Source organism: Anomalospiza imberbis, chromosome 7, assembly GCF_031753505.1.
Source record: "Anomalospiza imberbis isolate Cuckoo-Finch-1a 21T00152 chromosome 7, ASM3175350v1, whole genome shotgun sequence".
NCBI classification, from domain to species: domain Eukaryota; kingdom Metazoa; phylum Chordata; class Aves; order Passeriformes; family Viduidae; genus Anomalospiza; species Anomalospiza imberbis.
This window is the reverse complement of record NC_089687.1, coordinates 11,295,900-11,318,012: the sequence shown is the minus strand read 5'-3', so window position 1 is coordinate 11,318,012 and position 22,113 is coordinate 11,295,900. Positions and strand designations below refer to the sequence as shown.

General features: G+C 38.6%; 1 protein-coding gene and 1 long non-coding RNA gene across 2 annotated transcripts in view; one reads left to right on the top strand and one right to left on the bottom strand.

Annotated features, from left to right (window-relative positions):
• Positions 1-22,113, bottom strand: part of LOC137476935 (uncharacterized) — a 280,782-nt gene that overhangs the window by 218,966 nt on the left and 39,703 nt on the right. The gene's annotated exons all lie outside the window — the stretch shown is intronic.
• The window catches only part of SLC49A4 (solute carrier family 49 member 4), a 65,506-nt gene that overhangs the window by 7,702 nt on the left and 35,691 nt on the right, over positions 1-22,113 (top strand). Inside the window, 1 exon segment of the mRNA XM_068195415.1 lies at positions 12,593-12,686. Within this exon segment, the coding sequence (XP_068051516.1) occupies positions 12,593-12,686 (94 nt within the window).

Below are 22,113 nucleotides of genomic sequence, written 5' to 3'. Positions count from 1 at the left end.
CAATTGTGGCTGTAGATAGATGTCCTCTACTGGAGCTAGGTCTTTCTGTTGGGTGGGGTTCCACCCCAGCTCTGATTGCTGCTGTGTTTCCATACATTGTCTTCATGCTGCTCTCCTGTGCAGCTGCTGTGCCCTTTGCACTCTTCAAACAGGTCTTTGCAGCTGTGTAGGGGTACTGGGACAGCTGTTTAAAGACCATGTAGTGAAGCATATCAGGAGGGTGCGTGCTTGATTTGAAAGAACTTTTCCATGGTGGAAAGTAAAATAATTCTATTTGCATATAGCATATGTGACAATAGTAATGGCCATGTTATCTGGGGATAACAAAGCTCTTGGGCTTTGTTGCGCTGCACATACTAGCACAGCAAGCATGGGATGTCGGCCGTAAACTAAACCACAAGGAGTTCCACCTCAACATGAGGAAGAACTTTGTTGTGGGTGGCAGAGCACTGAAACATGCTGCCCAGGGAGGTTATGGAGTCTCCTCACTGGAGACACTCAAAATCCATCTGGATGCATTCCTGTGTAACCTGCTCTGGGTCACCCTCAGCCTTGGCAGAGGGGTTGGACTAGAGGATCTCCAGAGGCCCCTTCCAACTCCAACAATTCTGTGATTCTGTATGTAACCGGATATACCTTGATGTTGGGAAATTGATGAATAGGGAAATAATTTACCAGTGTAAAATATCATCCCTTGCTTTTCTTATGCAGCTGCTAACACAAGCAGAGTTAAAGCACTGAAGCATCCCTGAACTGGGTGAGGACACAGGTCCAGATAGGAAGATACTTAGTCAACAGTAGCTTTCAGAAGTTGACTACAAAAGGTGTAATACCAGGGCAGCTGTGCAGTGGTACCTCTCTTGTTGTACGCTTACATATTTTTACTACTCCTTATAACCTTCTCTTGACCCAATTCCTTCTAATCTGACTGCGTCTTCTCTACTTCCTACCTGACCTCTCTTGTGGTATGCCTATCTTGTCCTCCTGTTTTCCTCTGTTCTCCACTCCTCTTGGTTGTTGAGGTGTAGGAGAGGTTGGATGCAAGAAACTCAAAGGGCTCAAAGGAGTGAGAAAACCTTGTGGATAGAAGAGAAGAGAGAGAGAAGGGGAGAGTGTGGAGCAAGGTAGTGGGTGATGTATGGGAGGCACAGATGCAGAAATAAGATCTGGAGCCAGAGGGCAAGACGTGCTGGCAATGGGAAAGGTGGAGGAACGAGCTGAGTAGGAGGCACAAAGAAATGGATACTCCGAGGGGCAGTAGGAAATGGGTGTGCAGCAAACGGGGAAGGGGCAGATGCCTGCACAGCAGTGTAGGTCAGCAGCATGGCTTCTGTGAACTGTCTTGAGGGGCGCTTTTAAAAACAGCAGCTGGGAATCTCTTGGGACACAACTGACCTTTTTGCTTTTTCTTGTCTCCAACAAGATCCTAGTGTTTTGCCTCTTCACAGCCAAACCTCTGAACTCTGCCTGGCACTGTCCTTTGTCAGCCAGAGGGTGAATTGGCCTTTCCTTCAGCCCTGCCTCTCCTGAGGTGTGGTGGGCCACAGCTCCTGCTGTGGCTCCCTGCGGGACTCTCCGGCGCTGCTGACGCACAGGAGGGTGGCTCTTCCTTCTTGTGTGGCTTTGGTGGTGACGGAGGTCTGGCCTCGTGATGGAGGCACCAGTGGGATGCAGAAGAGGATGTAACCCCTCTGGCTGGTATCTCTCCCTTCTGGAAAGCCTTGTGGAACTGGACAGAAAGTGCTAAAATACTGTTTTGTTTTGCACTGCCTTGCTGCATTTTAAAAAATTGAAATTTTGCCAGTCTCCTTTTTTCTGAGAGTTTTTAATAGTGTGGCATCCATGCTGCATAAAGGTAGCTGGTGCTAACTTTTATAATGTGAATGACAGCCATAATTTCTCTATTATCAAAATCCTGTGGGCTTTTTCTTAGGTTTTTATTGTGGAAGTAGTAAAGTACTTAGGAAAGTTGTATTGCATTTGTTTTGCTGGCTGTATGTTTACACTGTGTTTATAATCCCAAGCTACTACTTTAGAATTCTATTAAAGAGAAAAAGAATAGATCAGCTGTTGTTCTGCAAAAGCTGAATCTATTTCCTTTAATGAAAACTGGGGCTTTTCTTCAAAGAATTAAATGAGATATATTTTTTCTATCAGAGGGAACTAAGTATGAACAAAGAAAGACCATTTTCACTTGGTAATGCTGAACTTACTGCACTTTACAGATTTCTGAATTCTAGTAAAAGCATTGCACAACTGCATAAACAAAATAATTTTTATTCATTATTTTCAGCAGATGTTGTTTTTAGGAGTTAGTTTCATGTTGCATTTTAGGAGTGAAAAACAAGTCTGAAGCAAACACGAAAATGAGATTCATTACTCGTTAATAAAGTTTGGATATTTTCTGCATTGCTGATTTTTCCTGGGCTTTTTTTCCTTCTGGTAAGAAATGCCGTGTTTGGGGGAAAGGAGCCAAGTAAAATAGGGGTATTTGCTTGCTTTTTCAGACTTACAAAACATTGCATACAGAACACACATCTTGAAATAATCTTCCCTGTTGTGAAAATCTGTAGTCTGATGTTGTCAAATAAAAATATTTGGTTTATATAAAATACTTGTTTGAAAACACCCAAGTCCCCAAAACCATGGTTAGTGCTGAGAAGAGCAGAAGTAAATTGAAGAAATATGTTTTGGCACCTGTTTCATTATTTTACAAATTTTCTTGGGAGAGTATTTGAATTCTTCCACTGATATTGTGGTATTGCCTTAACTGAGCAGACCAAAGATGTTATCACATTAAAATTACACACAAAAATTCTGTAAGAAGTTTTTTTTATTACAATTATATTATTATATATTATAAATTATATATTATAAATAATATATTCCCAGTGCCAGGGAAATTGGGGCTTGCCTTGCCTTTCTGCTAGTGGTGACATTCAGAGCTATTCCATCACTTCCTGCCATAACTTTGGTTTTTTAATTCTTCTCGCATGCATGTGCTGTTGTAGCTCTGTAGCTGTGCTGTAGCTGTAATTGTGCTGCAGGAGCTTGTGATCAATGCTCCAACTTCCTCAAAAGCTGTAAATTAAGCTTTCTCATGCAGATTTTTAGTAGAGAAGGTTTTTTAGATTTTTCCTGTTTTTAGAGCTGGATATCTATGACTCAGCCAGAGGCAGTGATGTGTTTTGAAAGTGAGAGGTCTTCTGCTTTTTGCAAAGAATGCTGGTGTTTTTCTGGAATACAGGACATCAAGTATAACCACAGTTAGAAACTTTTTTGTTTTGCTTCTTTATTTGTTGATAAGAGCCATCCCTTTTAAATACTTGAGAAAGGTGGCGGTGTTATAATTTTAATTAATCGCATGAACCTAAAGAATTGATCAGGACCCTTAAAATATATGATGGGTTTAGAACTCATTATAGTGCTGCAAAAGATGTCTTTTAGAATGAACTATGTACCCTAAGTAGTGCCTGATGCATTTTAATGTTCAAGTAACACTGAAACTGTTCACACAGAGAAAATTCAAAAGCTCACTTCAGTGACCTTTCCTATAAGTCACAAGACCTGCATGGATGTTACATTAGTGAAGCTCTTGCAGCTCTTTATTTCCCCCACTCGCAGCAGGGATAATAAAAAGAAGAAACCTTGCACTTAGTGTCCTGCTTAGCAGATGCACTAGGCAGTATTTAATGTAGCTGCCAATCCCTGCTGCATGGTTGCTTCTTGATACTCTGTTGAGGCAAAACAAAATGCCTCTGTACTTCCTAAAAAGAAGAGTTTCATGCACCATGGAGTGGTGTAAGTACTATCAAGGTAACAACAGAACACCTTCCCTGGTAGATATGTGTAAGAGAGATTGGTTTTGCTCTCTGTTGCCACAGGTGAGGCTCTGTAGTTAGTGGTGTGGTAATTGAGCCTGCTGTGCAATTGGGAGTCCTTGAAAGGAATGGAAAGAAAAAAGAAAGTGCTTCCCTCCCCTTGTGTGGTGCTGTAAGCACTTAAGTTGTTGGTGTTCATTCAGGAGAGTTAGAGCGAAGGCTTCTTGTCGTGTCCTTCCTGTCAACTTGTTAGTGACATCCTTTAGCTTCAGAGTTGGTGAGGAGGTTTAGCTGCATTATTGGCCATTTTTGTCAATTGCTCTGCACCTCTCTCTTAGTACACACTAGCACGTGCCATTATGTAGATTTAATTTTATCAAATAGCAAAGATGGATTCAGTGATTCACCTGAATTTTCATGTTTTATTAGATACTGGTGTTGAGAGTAGAAAGCAGCTACCTGTGGTGAGAGAAGAAAGAACAATTCGTACAAGTGTTTGTTAACGTCACAGGTTTAGGAAGTACTTAAATAGCTCTCTTTTGTTGTATCCCAGCACTGCACTCAGCTCAGGTGAAGAGAAAACCTGATTTAACAGACTTTCTGATACTAATGGTGAGACTGGCTCCTGTTTCCCTGTGTTCAAAGCCTGAATAAACAAGGCAGAGGGCAGGGGAAAGAGAGGAAGGGGAAGCAGAAGGAAAGTGGCCTGCACAATTTCATACAACGTGTTGAGAGATGCAGGTCCTGCTGCCCCAGGCCAGTGCTCTCTTCTCTCAGAGATGCTCTGCAAGCATTAGGAGAGGTTCATTGCACTTGGATTAGTTGCAGATAAAAGGGATGCTTTCTGCAGTAAAATGTGTAATAACAATAATTGGCTAAAATAGTTGGTCTCCTTTGAAACCAAGAAATGTGTTATTAAAAATAGGAGACATTTTAATAAAGGGTCTAAAACTGATTCTAAAATCGTCATTTTGATCTTCAGGCAAATACCATCCAGCTCAGCTTTTTTATCTGTTCAGGTAAAATGTCAGCCTCTGGATTGCTGAATAGAATTTACAGCACTTGTATAAACTTGCAATGCAGATTTCTAATTTACATATTTTGCCTTTTTTTCCTGTTGTTGATGTTAAACTGTTAGGATGCTTCAAAATCCTTCACTGCCATGTGGAAGGAAGCTTCATTACTTGCAAGCTATCTTATTGTATATCCAAAAGCTTAGGTTAAGCCTGTTCAGTTCTTAAAACCAGGACTTTTTTATTTACAGTACCAGACTCTTTAAGTGCTGCACAAACTCTGAAATATGTGTGGTGTGTCACCAACCATCGTTAAATCTGTGCTAGTGGAGCCAACTCTGTAAAGAATTTGCATCATTAAGTCTGTAATAACTAAATGTAGAGGAGTAGAGAGCAGGAGAATTAAGTGATACTTTCCTTGATGTATTTTTGGAGATTGATTATGTGCTTGCCTAATACGCTGAGATCATATTAAAAACAGTATAGGTCCACTGTTCACATGGGCTTGGCTTCATCCATGCAAATGAGATAAAAGCACCCTGCAGCCTCTTGATGTGGTTGTTCTAGCTTGTTGTCCTAACAGGTGCAGTCAAGTTCTTGTATCTAGAGTAAACAGAAAAATAAGGACTTTACTATGCTTTAATTAATGTTGGGGAGGGGTGTATATGGAGAAGAATAAAAATAACTTAAAAACAGGAACAGTATTTACAATACAAACCAAAAGCAAGCCATGCAATTAAAGTGTATATTTAAGTGTCTTGCTTTCCTTACAGTTGGGGGGCACATAAAAAAAGATGCAGCAGCTCAGGAATTGTGGAGTGGTTATGTCATTGTCATAATAGCTCTCAATTGCATTCTGTTTAGTTTTGTTTCTCACAATTATGTTCTGTCAGCTTCCATATCTCTTGTAGTGGTTCTATGTGTTGGTTATCTCCCTCATGATGAGTGTCTTCTCTGTGAAACACTTGATAGGCTAAATTTTGTGCTTTGAGTCTCTGAGCTATATTGTGGTTTCCTACAAAATTCTTAAATAATCTCAGAATTTGGGGGGGATACCCTCTTTACAAGGATGCACATGACGGTGTTTGTGCAGAGTGCATGTTCTTCACCTGAGAGGTACACTGGAAAAAAGAAAGCTTGTGTATTGGCCCTCATGCTTTCAGTTTGCACACAGCCTTGCTACATCTGTCCAACAAGTGCAAGCAGCAGAGATGACTTTATCTTTGGGTCAGATCTGGTTGTTGGCACTCACCTGTCTTCCTCATTTGGCAGGGACTTTCCTGTGGTTTCCCCCCATCAGTGGTGATGACACTCTGGGATGTTGGTTCTACTAAAATTCTGACCCTAATGAGAAAGTTTGTCCAAAACACAGGAACTATTTTACTTCAATTTGTTGTGTTTGTGTACAGAGTTTGCTTTCTCAGATTTAAATTTTGCAAGTAAATTTATATAGAAATGTCAAACTCCTGCTGATAGCCATGCTGTTAATTGGGCAGCAATTGCTGACAGATTCTGTTGCAACAGCTGTAAGATACTATGAAAAGAAATTGCCCCTCTGAAGATCATTACCTCCTACATCTACATTTCAAGAAATTTCTAGTACATATTTCATATGAATATCTCCATCTGCCAACTGTTTATGTCACACAGAAATTGGAGCAGTGTCAGGTGGAATCTGCCCTGCAACCCTCCACTGAAAGGTGGAATTGGACTGTGTTGTGGATTAGTACAGGAAAAGATCTTCTTGTGCCCTAGACAAGACTGAGGGTTGAAATGTAGCTCTGGGTTTAATTTATTTCAGACAGGTTCTGTATGATAGAGCTTGGATCTTACATTTTGATGCCAGAAGGATGCTTTCACCTATCTTGCAGAATGTTTAAATTGAGTTACCTTCATTTTCAATCAGAAAAAAAAAAGTACTCAGGTCCTAAATCTTTCCAGTTGAAATTGGGATGCTGTCTTGGCAGTGCCACATAAAGCCAGGAAAATGAATGGAAGCACTTGGCTTCAGCTTATTTTAAAAAAGAGGTTTGAAATGGGGCAATAACAGAAGCATCAGCATCAAGTACTTGGGGAGAAAGGGAAGTCCAGGTTGTGCTTAATAGCACCCAATGACAGAAGCAGCAATTAATAGCACCAGTGATATCTTGGCCTTCAAACTAGGATTAGAGCATGCTGTTAATGGTGCTGATAACACCATGGTGGTGGGCTCAGTCACTGTAGGGCCATTCACTTAAGAGTTGGACTCAGTCCTTGTGGGTCCCTTCCACCTCAGAATTATCTGTGAATCTGTAATTTTGGATTAGCTACATATGACATGGTAGTTGTTCTCTCTTGCTTGCAGTGTTTGTATTAGGTTCCTAGTTTTTATTGATGCTATTCTTGAGAATGTACTTATTTTCCATTGAGTTTCCAAACACAATTTATGCCACTCTGCAATCAAGTGCCTTTGTGGAATCCGAGGCAGGCCCAATATTCTGACTTTTCAAGTTTATTCCATGTGTTAGCAGAAAGACTGGGACCACATCTCAGCTATGAAGTATTTTTACATCAATGAAAACGTCTTTTCTTTTGAAAATTGTATTGCTTGATGCAAGGATGCCTCTTCTGAAAGAGGATTGCCACTTATCCTCCTTAATGGCTGTAGTCAATTTGGCAAAGAGCAGGCACAATGCAAGTTTTATTCACTGTGTTTAGTAGAAAGCAAATTTTTTTGGTATTTTAATCATGGCAAAGATAATTGATGTTATGAGAGTAAATGTTGCAGCTATTAGTATAATTTTGCTAGAATTGCATTAAAAATCCAAAGATTTCTGGAGGATGGCATGTGTGTGCAGTGCTTTCAGGATTCCCTGATAAAGGGAGCTGTTTAATTAAGCCTTTTTTAAATTACAGCTGAATGTATAGGGGTATATTAAGAAGGGAGAAAAGCAGACCCATCATATGAAACAGAGAATTGGTATCCAGCAAAGAAACCCATTTAAAAATAATGCTTGAGCAATAAGGAGGGCATTTAAACAAGACATAAAAACAATTCCAAGTCCAGAGAAAAATTGTGGAAGACTTGGAACTCAGTACTTTACTTACTGAACCTAAATGTAAAAGTTGTGTTTTATAGGTTAATTTCATAGAAGAAAACATGAAGGAACTGTGGTTTGTTTTGAAAAGGACAAAAAAGAACTTCTTTGAATTTGCTTTAAATTGGGAGGAAAAGCACAATTAACAGTGAATTGTTGAAACAGCTAATGCAATTAGTGAGTTTTAAATTTCCTGGTGTATGTGGACAAAGACAGACTTTTACATTCTATTTTCTCTTAGCTAGATAAGTTTTAGGCAAAATGATAGGGAAGTAAAGCAAATGCTCTCAGTTCAGTGTCAGTAAGAACAATTTGTGCTTTCAACCTGGTCTTTGAAAAAGTGCAGGAGGCTGATGTCACTTGTTTCTACTCAGAGCCTTGCTGTGCTTGGTATTTGTGAGAACTGATTTCAGTATCTGCAGGGGAGGTTAGGAAGCCCCTCAAATGTTACTGCATCTCAGAGCAGGGTGTGTGAGCTGTATGAGGGAAACCACTGCTGCCATGCCAGGGGAAGGGCTGAATCCAGCAGCCTTTCCTCTGGCCAAATTTCTATTAAAAATAAAGGAGAAAGGTGAAAACCTGTCTGTTCTGCTCATCCAACTGGGATTTCCCCTAGGATGAATGCTTCATTGTAGGGGGGAAACCAGACTCAAATGATGCGTGCCATGTGTGATGCCTGAGCTAGAAGAGGCTGCTTGCAGTGCTCTGTAGCAGTAGTGGGGAACTGAGGGAGCTGCTGTGCTGGGCTCAGGTGGGGGATGCTCAGGAACCAGTTCATCACATTCTCCTGGTGAATGACAAACTAATGTATAAATTGTTGGAATGAAGACAACCGCATTGTTTGTTAAGTTTCTTATTCAACTGGGCATAATAATTCACTCATTGGACTACAAGTCAGTAATGTGGGGCATGGGGGAATGCATTTTCTTTTCATGTACTTTGAAAAACATCTTGAAAGTAAGGCATGTTGGAGGAGCTGTGGGGGATGAGCACCCACATCCTGGATGCTCTTGCTTGATGTTGCTGTGAGGGAGCTGAAGAGCAGCTGGGTGCCACTGGCAGCTGCTGCCCCCACGTTCCAGCAAGGTGGGATTCTGCTTCTGCTCTGTTTTGGGCTGTGGGTTGTGGTTGATTGTGGCTTGAGAGTTTGTTGAGTTTGTAATAGTGGCCTGAGTTTGGACACTGTTGTTTTAAAAAGAAATATGAAACAGCAAATGCAGCATTGACTGCTGAAGTCCTAAAGCAGATGGTGTTATGAGCCACAGGAGGGTTAAACAGTTGAACAATATCGACTGTTACACTCATAAATGATAATTAAAACGTCCTTTTTATTACTGACTCAATTTCTGCTGCTAGCTTGGAATTTTCTGTTGCTGTCAATGAATTTTGGCTGTTCTGAACGAGGCCATAGTTTGCTCAGGAGCCACTGCCACCTGTGGGGCCTAGAAACCTCCTGCAAGAACAGGATGGGAAGGAGCAGCTAAGGAGACACGGTGTAAAGAACACAAAACTTCACCCTCTGGCAGAAAATCTTGTTTAAAGGAATTTCTTCCCCTTCCAGTCATGTGTCAGAAACCTCTGATAGAAAGGAATAGAAACTGAATGATGGATTTTAAGAAGCTGTACCCTCCTCCCTCCCTCCAATTACTGCTTGCATTTACAGGGTAGAATTAATGAAGTTAATTACATCTACACAAAATCTCTTGGTTGAGTGAATTACTTAGATCTTTTAAAGTAGAGACATAATTTTCTGCAAGGTTCACAGCCTGTTTTTCAAGCTTGGTTGGTTACTTTGGTTTATAGTCCCCATGATGCATGGTTGCTATCTTAAGCACTCTGGGGTGCACCTTTTAGAGTAATACAAGATGTCAAATTCAATGTAGCAACAACTGCAGCATTCAAAACAAAAATACTGAAATAAATAAAAAGACTGGTTTCTGACAAAGATGAAAAAGAGTTAAAATGTAAAGCAAAATAAGGTGAGGTGCTTACAGAGTAAGACTATATTGTGTAATTAGCAAAGAAAATGTCTAATATGCTACTTGTCTGACAGTCTTTTGTTCACTTTGGTGTCATAATTTTCAACATGCAGTATTAACCGAAGGAATTTTCAGGGATGTGTTTACATGTTAAGGTGGAAACAGAAAAAAAGGACAAAGAATAATCTGGGCAATCAAAACATTCTAAAGGGATACCTTACAGTAAATAGTATTGAAGATTAGGACTTGAAAGAATTAAGAGATCAGGCACACGTTTGTGAAGCTTTAATAGATAATTTTACTTTAAAATTTTCTGATATATGAGGTTGACATTAAAGATAGACCTGAATTTAAAGCTGGAAGCAAGCTTCAGCATCTAATTAATTTTTTATCAAATTGCATGTTGGGATTTTTTTTAAGGAAATTTTTGTGCAGATTTAATTTAAAACTTTCTTGGTTTGTATATATTTTGGTTTAGGGATTTTCTTAAAAATTAGAAATCAAGTAGGAGTTTTTTTCTGTGGAAACACTCTTTTTATGTCTTGTGGTGATTTAAATTTAAATTTCTGTTTCTCACTTACAGCTGTGTCCTGGGCTTGCCCCTGGCTCGCAGTTCAAGCAGAGCCCCATGAGCAGCACCTTCCATGTTGTCCTTGTCCTTGTGTCTCTTGAAAGGCAGAATGCACTGTGTTTTGTGAAATGTAGTTCAAAAGAGCCTAGTTTACATGGAAAATAAGGTGGTGTGTATATTACTAGAGCTTCCCTGAAAAATTTCGATAGCATTTTCTAATGGAAAACTTCAGATTTTTCAGATAAAAGATTTGTATTTCAATTTTCCATCAATAAAATTCCAATCCTTACTGCATACAAATTTTCACTCTACACAAAAGCAGTGCTAACAAAGTTTAGTTTCCAAGAAGAAAAGGCAGAAGCATCATGTATGCAATGCAGATATGCACAATTGCCCCAGCACAGCACAGGCACTAAGGCAATGCGGAGTTAAATGTTGCATGAAGACTCGTGGTGGCCTAGCAAACATAGGACCATGAAGGTTCTGAACAGCCATATTAAATGGGCATTTATTTAGGGCTCTCTGAACACACTTGAAAAACCAGTTTGACAGCAGCATTTGCTGGTTGAGCACAGAGTCAAGCAACTATGTTGGGGGAGGCATTGGGAAATCCTACCAGGAAAGAAATATTTTTGGCTGACGATACTTCTTAGGGCATCAGGGATGTGAGGTGTCCTTTGGAGTCACATCACTGCAGCTGGCATTCCCTGTGTTAATTAATGACTGAGCCTTACCAAAGGAAGTCTCACTTCCATTTCAGAAAACCTGGAACTTAATTTACTAACTTATTTTTCTTTGGGTTGTCTTGGGCTATGCTGGTTGATAAAGGAACTCAGCTTTGGTTTGGTTTGTGCAGCGTCCAGCACCAGGAGTTGCATACCCGTGAGTGAGGTTCATTAAGAACTGTCACAAAATTATGAGCAAAATTATGTCTCACCCAGTAAAATCACATTTTCGTAAACTACATGGAGACAAAATATTTAATGCAATTATTGCTTGAATAGTACTGATTACAGGAATCACTAACAGAGGAAGCACTCCTCTGAAAATAGGCAGCTTTAGAAAGAATCAAAGTTGTTTGTTTGATAGGTGGCTTATCATAGGACAGGTTCTTTTACCATCTGTATTTTGGGTAATTACTAGTTTTACCTAAATGTTAGAGGCATTACACATTTTTCATCGTTAATAATTTTTATTATATTCTACTAAGAAAAAGCCCTTTATTTTCTATTTGTTGCTGTGAAATTGTTTTGAAATTTACAACTTCACAGATGCTGACTCTCTCTGTGTTTTTTTAATTGTGAGTATTTATGATTTTGGTGTTCTGCGAGATTCTGGAGCTTAAGCCCCTCAGCTGTCACTGTGCTCTGCTGCTGATGGAAACACCTTAACAGCAGCAAACAAACTGCTGGCAAAAGGAATTGCAGCACAAAGATAAGGTTGTTTCTAATCTAAGTGCTTCTCAGTTGAAAATTGCATGAGGAAAAAACATATTCAAGGAATCAGTCAATTGTGGCTTTTTTCTAATGTATGATATTTACAACCTCTGACAATTGCAGCTGAGAGCAGCAAAAATCTGCTCTAATTGCAAGGACTGCAAAAAAATACTCGCACTTTTTTTTCCCCCTGAATAAATGGTTGTTTCTTTGGGATGAAATGCATATCTGCATTATGAAAGAAAACAATAACAGTGCCGTGTCTGTGCTTGTTAAGTGGTTGGAAAAGAATGAACAAGTCCAGATTTTTCTTTGCATCTGCCTAGATTTCAGATAACACAGTAGAGCATGTTCCCCGATGCCTCTCATTCTAAAGGGAATATTGTAAATTTTGATGATACTTTTATTACTACTTTTCACTTTCAAGAATGTCTGTAAAGATTTTGGATACACTTCTGTGTGTTACTATGCCAAGAGTAAGACTTTGTAATTCTGGAGTGTAACTGTAGAAAATAACTCAGGATTTCAAAATGTGTCTGGAATTTATATCAGCATCAAAGTGCTTAAGATTTGAAAGAAACGTGTTATTTCTGTGAAACAGCATGTAAAAATATATATGTATTTATTTTTTAACAATGTTTCTTTTGCAACACTACTGATTTAACTTGTAAAATACTGTTATTTTTTCATCTTAGGTCTGCGGGTAACAGTGTTATTAACATCATCCCTCATGGTATTGGGAGCTGGCCTGAGATGTGTTCCAGTTTCAGACATAGAAATTAGGAAAAAGTAAGTGAATTAATTATTTTTGATATACGTATTTTATTCTTTCTGCTAATACAATTTTTGCTGCTACTACAAAGAAATGTTAGTACAAATTTTCTGTGTGAAGTTGATATACCAAATATTTGTTGTGTGGCCATGGGTTTGCATGCTTCTTTGCTTCTCAAATGGATTTTTCTAGTCCTTCTTCTCCATAGTATCTGAAGATCAGAAAAGCCTTTACAAGCTTGAGTTAATTTAATCTCACCCCATCCTGCATAACTAATATTAATCTGCTTTGCAAATAAGGAACTAGGGATTTAGCAACGTTCAGAAACTGGCCCAAGATCACACAGGTTGCCATGCCTCAACCCCCAAAAATAAGTAATTTGTATGCAAATGTTAAATAATTAGTTCCTTTTTTCATATTGAATGTATGGGATCATGCCGTGAGACAGATGAATTTGTGCAAAATGGCTTTTTTCATGTAGTCTCTTCCAGTCCATGTTTCAAAGTAGCCTTGGACTTTTTCTGCAGTGAAGTGATTGTCTGCTCTACACATGCCCTTTATGAATTTTTAATAGAAACAGATTCTTTCCTAAAAATCCCACAAACCAAACAATTGAATTGTTCCATCAACATATCCTGAATCTAGGAATCATCAGTAAGTGCAGCAGTAGTGCTCGTTTTCTACAGCCAGGGAACATGGATCACTTGTTCACTTAACTTTCTTTTGCCTCTTAGTGTGAAGGAGGTGGGAGTATGTAGGCATTACTACTCTTTGCTGCTACTTTGAAAAAGCAGCAGCACTGGTTCTTTGCTACTTATGCTTGCATAATATGTAAACACTAAGGAAAGATCTTACAAATAAAATGTTTTATGTGGGTTGGGTTTTTCCCCCTTGAATTCTAGTCAGCTTGAATTCTACCATGCAGTCTTGGTATTACTTCAGCAAGTTATTTGGGTTTTGGGGTTTTTTTTGTTTGTTTTGGTTTTGGGTTTATTTTTCCCTCCTTAGTATTGTTTAACCTGAAAATCAGCTTGGGAACCTTTCAAGGTGAGAAAGAAAATGTTTGGTGTGAAATTGAAAGCCAGTGACTGGGTACCATGGATAAAACAAAGAAAGAGGTTCAGAGAGAGAACTGAGAATGTAAAAAACACATGACTAGCCCTGATAAGTAAACTAAGAGCAGAGTGTCAGGTATGAAATAATGGAATTTCAGTTCTTGGGTACTTAGTGAGCATACAAGGAAGCACTCGAGGTGCTCATGATGTTGGTTGCCTAGTGTTGCCCATTTTGACAGAGTCTTCAAGGACTCTGTAAGCAGGGCAGGCTGAACTAACCATATTGTGCTACCCTTCACAGTGACCCTTTTGAGGAAAATGTACTGTTCGGGTGGCCAGGAAGAGCTGCCCTTATTTTACCCTTGGTTTACATTTTCTTAAAATCTCAAGGTGTGCTCGACATTCAGTTTGTTCATTCTCATCAGTCTTGGGTTAAATATCAATAGATTTAAATGGGACACATGGCTTAAATGCAATGAAATGTGGTGTTTTACGTAGCTTTTCATTTATGATGTATACCAGAAGACATGTGCTGCCCTAGGCTTTACCAAAACAAGGATGAAGACTATAAATACCTTGGAAGATGAAAATTCACAGGTGAGATTTGAATGTGAGATATCATTTGGGGAGTGGGAAGGAGAGTTTCCACCTTTAAATAAGATTTTCCAGTGTAGCTGCAGAAAGCAGGCCTAGGAAAACAATGAAATACATAACTAAGGAGAAACATTCAAGGAACAAAGAAGGCTTTGGACTCTATAGTCTGATGAGTGAGATGTATAAAACATGATGTTAAAATTTATTGAAAACTATATAGGGAAGAAAAGAGTATGGGCAGAATACAGATGGAAAAGTTTAATAATTTCATATATTTGTGCTGTGAAAATGTGTATCATCTCCAGCTGAAACTGATAAATTTGCTTATTTATCCTACTCCCAAAAAAGAAATTTGCCAGAATTGTAGCTTTACATGAAGAAGTAGCTTGATCCTTTACACAGTTTGATTAAAAAATCTATCAAGAATTAATTATGGCCAACTGTGGGAAGCAAAAGAAAGATTTTCAATGAAGTTTCATGTGACTTTGTAAATAATTGTACCCAGACTGTGTGATGCTATACCACATAACTTCCATTGTTTTTTGGGTTAAGGCTTCAGGCCAGTTTTCATCCATTATTTGAAGTGTGATACCAAATAAAATATTTTTTTTTGAGATGAACATTATTGCTTGATGCATTAGCCACAACTGGCTGAGCACCAAATTATGCACTTATTCTGAATGTGTATGTGTGTTAATACAACAATTTGAATGTTACAGAGCTATTCAGAGGGACAAGATCACATGCAACCGAACTGGAAGCATCTCAGAAGCCAGTGTAACTGGAATTTATTTAAATGCTTTTGTGTGTTTTGTTGCGTGTTCCTTCAGTCTGAGAGTAATCTGTGGGAATATGGTGAAGATTTCCATGGGACAATTCTGTCTGAGTTAATATACATAAAATTATAAAAATGTTCATAAGGTTAGTAAGGCTTAGATTGGGGGTTTTGTACTTTGTAGCAGTCTTTGCTCCCTAAGCTCTTGTGATTAACATTAAGGAGGGCTACTAAAGCCCACCACCTATCGGAGCAGTCATAGACATAAGGAAATCACTGTTAAGACTGGCATTTAATCCTGGCTGCTTTATGCTCCTTATCTCAAACAGACCTGTAATATCCAAGTGTATTCTTAATCCCCTTTCTAGGCCATAATTATTCTTTTGGTTGTAGTGTATAATATCAGACTAAGACCATGCCCAGTCCTCCAAGTCATGTTTTAAACACGGACCTTGACCTCTCTTTTCAGTACATTTGATGCCTATGGATAAGAGGGGAAATTCAAGTTGCACATTTCATTGTGTCTCTTGAAGCAGCTGTGAATTTTTGTTCTCTGCCAGTGTGTGACCTAAAACTGTACTGGAAATCCATGCCAGAACTGCAATAAATTCCATGCAGGCGAAGTGGGAGTACATGGTGAAAATGTTGGAAGTGTGAACTTGCATGTCAGATGGAGGATCCATCCTTTACATGCACTAATAAAGTCCCTCTCATGTACACATATGCTTTTACCTGTTTCCCTCCCCAGCCCAGTAACCTATGAGGTTAATGAGTCTATCATACAAGGACATTAATAAGAATTTTTCTTATGTACCACATGCTTCTGGTTTTGTCAAATATGCCAGATCTATGACTATAAATTTGACCCCAAATTTATTATTCCTTTCTAAATGTTATTAAAACTTCATTTGCCACACCTATTTATATGTTTACAGTTAATATACATTATATAGAACATAAAGGAAAAAAGATGTTACCAAATTGTACCTCTCCTGAATCTTCTTCCCTTCCCTGGAGGTTACCAGAACATCACTAGTGCTTTTTTGCCTGCATTTTGTCCAGTCCTTTCCTTTCTGACACCTGCTTGTCACTGAGTAAATATTTTCATTGGACTCTTTTAGGATTTGATTATTTTATCCTGAACATTAACATTACTGGGAGGCCATTTTTTTATAGACTAAACCAGAGTTGATTTTTTCCCCTCCACACTGCATTCATATTTACCTTGTATTTTGTGTTTAGGAATAGATTTACATACATCTTAGGTCTTAAATCTAGGCAAAAAGCTGCATGAGCTGGAATGTGTAAAAGAAGGAAATAAAATTAAGAAATCAGCCCACAGCCATAAAACTTTGGCTTTTAAGACTGATTGTGTGATGTAAGACTTCTTAAAATGTTTTGAAAGGCAGGATAATTAAAGACATGGAAGTAAAGGATGTAACACAATTTGTCATTTGTATTGAACACATTAATTAAGCAATTTATTAGAACTTCTTATGCTGTGGGCTGGTAGTGTTTGTCCTTCACATTAGATTTCACAACAGAGAAGTAGTTATTGAGGACCCTGAATCATGGCAGTGAGAGGATGCTCCTTGGCAGTAAGTACCATTAAAATGTTTGTTGGGAATCCAGCAAAACAGCACAGAGAATTACGGTGGAAACAGAGAGGTGGTTTACACAGTCATTGATAGGAGACACACCAATAGCTGGTAGATCCTGTAAACAGGTCTTTTTGTTAATATTACCAGTTCTTAGGATTCTGAATATTTCTCTTTTATATATATATTGTTGTGAACTCTTTCCTTTACTATATTTGAAGATTCACTCTTAGCACATCTTTGGTACATTTTGTTTCTATTAGCTAGTTGCAACCTAGTTTGTATTTTACTCTTGTTAGACTTACCCTGTAATAATTTCATATTTTCCCCTTTTCTGTTGCTTAAAGCCTATAAAATTAATGGGATCATCTAATTATTTGTATTTTCTGATCTTATGGCTGCCATAAGCCACCATTCTTATGCATGAAAAATGCAAAGGAGCATTTCAGAAGAGGTTATTTCAGTAAAGACATACTAGGATTCCTATATTCTCTGGTAATACTGAACACAATTCTGTGCTCAAAAAACCCAAAACAATCCAAATTGGAGCATCTGTGGAGAAGAGGAATTAAAGTGTTCTAGGAAATGAGCCTGTTAGGAGAGGATGGTAGACAAATTAGCCTGCAAGGAATAAAGACAGAGTGTGCTGAGTGTTCTGTGCTCCCTACCTCAGTGGGAAAGATAAATGAAAAAAGGATTTAATCTGAAGTGAGGGTCTGGGAGTAGAAAGATGAATAAACACGCCTGTTCGTGTGCTGTAGCTCAGCAAGTGGACAGGGAAGACATTAAGACTGAGCACTTGCCTGGTGCTTTTGGTGCTGATTTGTGCTGCAGTGCTGGGGGAACGCTGAGTTGGGTTAATCTGTGGCATCAGAAAAACAGGAAAGTGAGGAAAAAAGGGAACAGGTCATTCATGAGCAGGTTCACATGGGGGATACTTATTTTTTATGCCTCTGTAATGTAACAGTTTATCTTGTTTTTATTACTTCCACCAGCTTCATCTTGTATACAGGGTTTATTTTTTAACCTCTGCTCCAAAGCATTTGTTTTAGATTAGAGGTCCTGTGTTCTTAAGTGGTTATGATTTTTTCCAGCTTTGCTTGTTTGCTGATGGTAGTGGGGGTGATTTAGAGTCCCTCTGGCTGCCCAGTGGTCCCTCCTGCCACTGCTCTGCCACCTGTCCTGAGATGCACCAGCAGCTCCTGATCAGCCTGGGGGGCAGCCAAATGGGTTTCTCCTTCAGCTGGATCAGCCCTAGTGGAAAAAGGAGATGACTTGACAGCTCTGGTCATAAAGGCTCTTTTCCTTTTGCTCCTGTCCTGGACTTTGGCCATGGCACTGTGGGTGTCATCCACCTGCAACCAGCATGCCTAGCAATTTACAGCCCCTGTGTAAATTCTTGGGAGTACATTCAAATAAACTCAGAAGGGGCTTGGTATTGCAGCAGTATTTAGTGGGGAGCACTTCTACAAGGCCTCAGTTAGTGCAAGCCTATTCTTGGAGGGTAGAGAATTTATATTCTCTGTGGGATATTTAGCTTCATCTCATATAATGGCAGGTGGTATCCTTAACTGTAGAACACTTTTATTTTTTAATCATACTGAGCTCTTTGCCTTAGTTTGTGACTCATATTATGGTGGCTAATTTCTGTCCTTAAAAAATTCATATTAATTAAATTTATATTGAAGTTGCTGCATTATAATCAAAACACCCTCTTGCTCTTTCACTCACTTAAGAAAAAATATTCAGGAATATTAAAATAGGTCTTGTTTATCTCATTCCTTAATTTGCTGCATCACCTGTACATTCCTACTTTTTTACTAAAAAATCCTACTTAGGACCTCTTTTGTACTAAGTAATCTTAATCAGCTTTCTCCCACAGCAGCCCAAATAGCAGCCAGTCCTGGTGCACTTCCCTGATAATTTTTTTCAGTATGTTTTGCCTCATTAGCCCATAATGTAATTGCCTACTTCATGTTTACAATGTTGTGTACTTTGGGACTCTTCGTATTTGATGAGCATGTCCTCTATTAGTGTTGCTTTAAATGTTTCTTCTTTTAGTAATGGGTTTGTGGAGTTGGTTAGTTTCAAAAGAAAAACAAGAAAACAGAACTTAATAAAAAAGCCCCTCAGCTTTGACTTAATGTGCCCTTATCTTTCAAACCTGGATAAAGTGAAGACCCCCCCCCCCAGCTGTGTGACAGGTGTGATGTCTGCACAATAACACAATGTGAGGAGGCAGAGGAATTTGTCACCACAGTGCCAGGGGGTCTCACTGTACATCCACCTCATCCCTTTCCTCTGTCAGGATGTGTGATGGACACCTCAGGCTCTTTGCCTGAGACTGCTACTTCCTCTCCTTGCAAACACTTGTCTCTCTCAGCAGGCTCTCAGTAAAAAGTTTTGGAGTAACTCTAGTTTTCCAATCCTTTAAATTTAATCCCAAAACCCACTAGCTTTTACACCATTGTAAATGTGTTTGCTATTTTCTTTAAGTGTGGGAGAAGAGCCATGAGGCTGGGGTGCCTGGGATGGAGATGCTGTGGTCCCTTCCAAATCCTCTCCCATAATGGTCTGACTGATTGTCAGAGTCCAGGGTTCATACAGGGGTAAAACATGAGCCTAATTCCTGATGAAAATGGCTAAATGTGCATTTCTAAGTTTTTGTCTTTTCTTTTTCATTCTATTTCTGGAGATAATGTAGCAAACAATGACTCAGGCTTTCTGCTTGTAATACTATTTCTTACTGATGGGGGAAAACAGCTTTAAATTATTCCACATACCAATGGTCAATGAATCAAAAACAAGCTAAAAAAATGCTAACGGCCTCAACCCATGAATATCCAGAAGGCAGAAAGCTTTTGTAGTATAAATATATCATTTTATGAAAATATTGAAAGGAAGTGCATTTCCATGAAATTCATCTATAGAATGTTATTTTTAATAGATGAATTCATTGCTTTACCCGGAGGTATTTTTCTTTCCAGTCTTTTTCCAGGCATAGAGCCTTGGTGTTCTCTCTTTGGGGTATAAACAAAACATCATTTGCATTTGCCATACTCTGTAGCAGTGAATTGCAGTAAAGCATGAATTTGACCTCTCTAATTCTCTTTGCCCTAAAAGTGCCTAAAAAAGTTCCTCTTACTAGGAGGTTCTTTTGTTACATTTATTTCTGTGAGTTTAAAGAAAAAGCTCTGTTCATGTCTAGTAGCTTGATTGTGAAAAATCAGAAGTGGTTCTTGACAAAACTAATGTTGGTTCCCTCTGAGGTATAATCAATCTCCTAATATATAATGTGGCTTTATATAATATGTAAAGTCCATGGCTTTTCATGTGCTTTTTCCTGGGCAAGCAGTTTGCATCACACATCAGTATAGACACTCTGGAGAAGGAGGTATTTGCTTGCTTTGTTGCCAGGTAATGACATTTAATTCAATAGCACTTCCAAAGTTCTTTGAAGTCCTCCAGTGGAAGGGTCTCTTTCATTTGCTTCCAGGAGTTCCCACAATGAGCTAATGACTACATAAACCTATTTGTCTTCCAAATTAGCAGGAGCTGAACAATCCACTTGTTTCAGTGAATGAAATTGTCAGGCGTGTGAAAGAAATATTAGCCATCCATTTCTATAAAACATCAACTTCTTTATCCAGAATTGCTTTTTTCTTTAATTTTTAGGATCTGCAGTTCATGTACTAACCTTTTCCACAGTAAGTACCACACTGTAGCCCTATCTTCCTGGAGAATAAGCACTCTCAGTGACTGCATTGCTCCTCACACTTTGCCCAACAGTGGCAAAACTTAATTGCAGTTTATTTTTATTTTATTTGCATAGAAGTTTCAAAAGTGACTAAGTGGTCAATTCTCATGGCAGCGAGTGGGAAAAGCATGGTAGAAGTTTCATGAAAAAACCTGCATCAGAATCTCTTCTCAGGGCTCTTGAAATGAGCTCTACTTCCTCCTAAGATGCAAAGGAATTGAATTTTCCAGTCGGGCTGGGGCCATTGTGTTTAGAGAGCACAGCAACACCCTGGGGTTGGCAGCCCTGCTCTTCACTGTGTTGTCTGCCAAAGAAAAGGTGAAAATGCTTTTTCCACACTGTGAATCAGGTAAAATACTGATCCAACTTCTCCAGTCTTAGCCTTTCCAGAAAATGTTCACTTAACATATCTTAGAACTGAGCTTTGGATACTTATTTTAGTGTTGTGGGATTTGAATCCATTGTATCAAAAGTAATTTTTTGAGTAAGTAGTTCTCCTTTCCGTTGCCTTTTTTTCCCCATCTCAGAAACTAATGAGATTTTCTTTCATTTAAAATTCTCTGAAGTCCAGGCATTAGATACACAGTGGTAGGAACACAAAATGTCTGGATTTTTTACCTAGAAAAACCACTTATGTGCCACACAGCTTTTAAGTAGCTTAACAAATCCAGTACCTGATGTGACTGTGACCATGCATGCAAAGTTTCAACTTGTACAAGGAGAACAAGAAAAATAAAGCTGACTGTAAATGGAAGCTTTCCCATCTTAACTGTATGGTATTATCATCAGTCACTAGAATCTTTTTCCTGTGTAATCTCACTTTTTTCATACCCAGTTTGCTCAGTGATAATGTAATTCCAGCATTTATAGCCTTATGTGGTTTTCTTTGTTGCTGCCAGTTAGGATATTTCAAGAGTGACTGCAAGAAGTGAATAAGGCAGGTATAACCAGGTCAGTTCCTGATACTAGTATCAAGTCTTCTCAAGGAAGTGGTGAAAACTTCATAATTAAAGTTATTTATAATGTGACTTGATTAAAAAAAAAAAAGGGAAAGAGGTGACAGTATAGTACAGTAAGAGTTTTTCTTCTCTAATTTTTACTGCTGTATTTGAACTGTCCCTTGTACTATATTTTTGCAGTTCAGAGGCCAGTTTAGGAACAAAAGTGATCTGTGTTTTGTGCAAAAGTGTGTGTGTGTGTCCATATGTGTATTTCCTTAGATAGATACATAGTGTATTTATGTAAGTTAACTCGTTACTGTGATGCTCTGCCATGTGATATTTCACACTACCATTTACCATCAGTCCTAATTTTTTTTTTTCTTTAAAAGGGCTCATAAAGGGCTCATGTTCAATTGCAAATTACAAGTTTAGCAGAGCACATAAATTCATGAGCAGGAAGGTAAGATGTGCAAAAACCTTGACATATCAAAATGAGTCCTGACCTGGTCACTGAGACAGTTAGAAACAAAGTATTTTAGATAGATGTTTACTTCCCCAATTTTGCTTTAAGCTACAGCCATCAATTATTTTGTGAGTCGAGAATGAATTTCTGGTGAAACTTTTTTCCAGTTTTCTCTTTCATTATTGTGATTAAAAAGCCTTCTGCTCATGTTATTTTCTGTCATTTGACCTCAATAGCTTTCTACTTTTTGATACATGAAAA